This window comes from Tupaia chinensis, unplaced genomic scaffold (assembly GCF_000334495.1).
Source record: "Tupaia chinensis unplaced genomic scaffold, TupChi_1.0 Scaffold000263_1, whole genome shotgun sequence".
NCBI lineage: Eukaryota > Metazoa > Chordata > Mammalia > Scandentia > Tupaiidae > Tupaia > Tupaia belangeri.
In genome coordinates this window covers 376,622-378,356 of record NW_006159743.1, presented here as the reverse complement: position 1 = coordinate 378,356, position 1,735 = coordinate 376,622, and the positions used below count along the sequence as shown (strand labels likewise).

Sequence of the window (1,735 nt, the reverse complement as noted above, 5' to 3'; positions counted from 1 at the left end):
GGAAAGAGAGATGGGGGAGAAGAGAAGCAGTAAGACAGACATAGACAAGTACCACCTACATGCCACAATCTGTCTTAGTCTCAGACATCCTGGATGATGGGCATGTGTGCACACCCAGCGTACACAGGGAGGCCCTGGGATGCAAACAGGGTCCATCCTTTGCAAGGCATTACATTACTGTGACTACACTGTGTGGATGCTCTGTGTTTTTAAATAAATAACATTAAGCTATATTTGAAATCAAATGAAAAGGAAAGGAAAGGAAAGGAAAGGAAGAACAGTTTATTCTTTTCTTCCCTAATTCACTCATTCAGTCCAAAACCATTTGTCAAGCACCTAGTACGCGTGAAACATTGTGATAAGTTATCTTATTTTAATGGGTATGACAGTCATACATCTACTGATTATTCCTGGCAAATATGTGACAGACAAAATAGCATTTTTAAAGTAAATACATATTTTACTGTCTCTATAGTTTTACCTTTTCCAGCATTTCATATAGTTGAAAACATATAGTACATAGCCTTTTCAGATTGGTTTCTTTCTACCTATCAGTAAATTACAAATTTCTATGACTTGGTAGGTTATTTCTTTTTATTGCTGAATAATATTCAGTTGCAGGATCAGCAGTTGGCATTATGGCTATGTCGCTGGGCTCCCCTGTAGTCTACTATGATTCGAGTCCCGGACCCGATGGTTTAAACTCACGCCGGGTGTGTGTGCATGTGTGCCCAAGATCCCAAGAGGAGAAAAGAGGAGAAGGGATTGCAGTGTGGCTATCCCACCGGGGGGTAATTTCTCACTTTCTGTCTCTCTGTCTGTCTGGAGAGCACACGCACCCTACAACAAAAACCTCTCCAAAAAAAAAAAAAGAAAAAACATTTTTGAGATTCAATAAAACAGTGAAGAAAACATAAATACACTGTTTTAACAGTTCCAGAAAAACAGTATGAAATTTGTTTTTTCTCTTTTTTTACAAAAAGAATTATTTATTTTAGTGTTATCTCTTATTATTATTATCTTTTAATTTGCTACAGGACATGTACACTCACCAGAGAGAGACAGAGAGAGAAAGAAACAGAGAAAATGAGAAAGCAAGCTGCCAGGTCTAGGATTTGAACTGTGGTTAACCATGTGTGAGTCCAGTGCCTTAACCACCATGCCACATACTGGCCCCAACAGCACTAAATTTGACTATATGAAGCCAGAGTGACACTAAAGACTATATTACTACAAAGTATTAGTTGTATATAATCAGTCTGTGGTATCTATAATAAATGCCGCTTTATAAAACATACCTGTCATAGCACAGAAGGTCAATAATAATGGAAAGGTAAATGTACACTATAAGAAAAGTACAATTTTACTATGAGACAAAAATAAACTTACTGGCTCTCCTGTAAGTCCTCTGTCTCCTGTACTCCCAGGGGGTCCCTGTAAACCCTGAAAAAAATAAAGGCAAACTTGTAGGAAAAAATGATGCTGAAAATGTTTTAGTGAGTTTCTTCACCTTAGTTTTTTTCCTTTTGTGGTAAAATACATGTAACATTAAATTTTACTATTTTATTCATTTTTAAGTGCGTAGTTCTATGGCATGAAGTACATTCACTATTGTGCAACCATCACCATGATCCTTCTCCAGAACTCTTTCATCTTCCCAAACTGAAACTCTGTATCCAGTGAACACTAACTTTTCATTTTCCTTTTCCCATTTCTATCCCCTGATAACCAGGGT

At 37.1% G+C, this 1,735-nt stretch overlaps 1 protein-coding gene across 1 annotated transcript in view; it reads right to left on the bottom strand.

Annotated features, from left to right (window-relative positions):
• Positions 1–1,735, bottom strand: part of COL24A1 (collagen type XXIV alpha 1 chain) — a 322,594-nt gene that overhangs the window by 120,546 nt on the left and 200,313 nt on the right. The window contains exon 31 of the mRNA XM_006149476.1: positions 1,390–1,443. Coding sequence (XP_006149538.1) covers positions 1,390–1,443 — 54 coding nt within the window. The remainder of the gene's footprint in view (positions 1–1,389; positions 1,444–1,735) is intronic.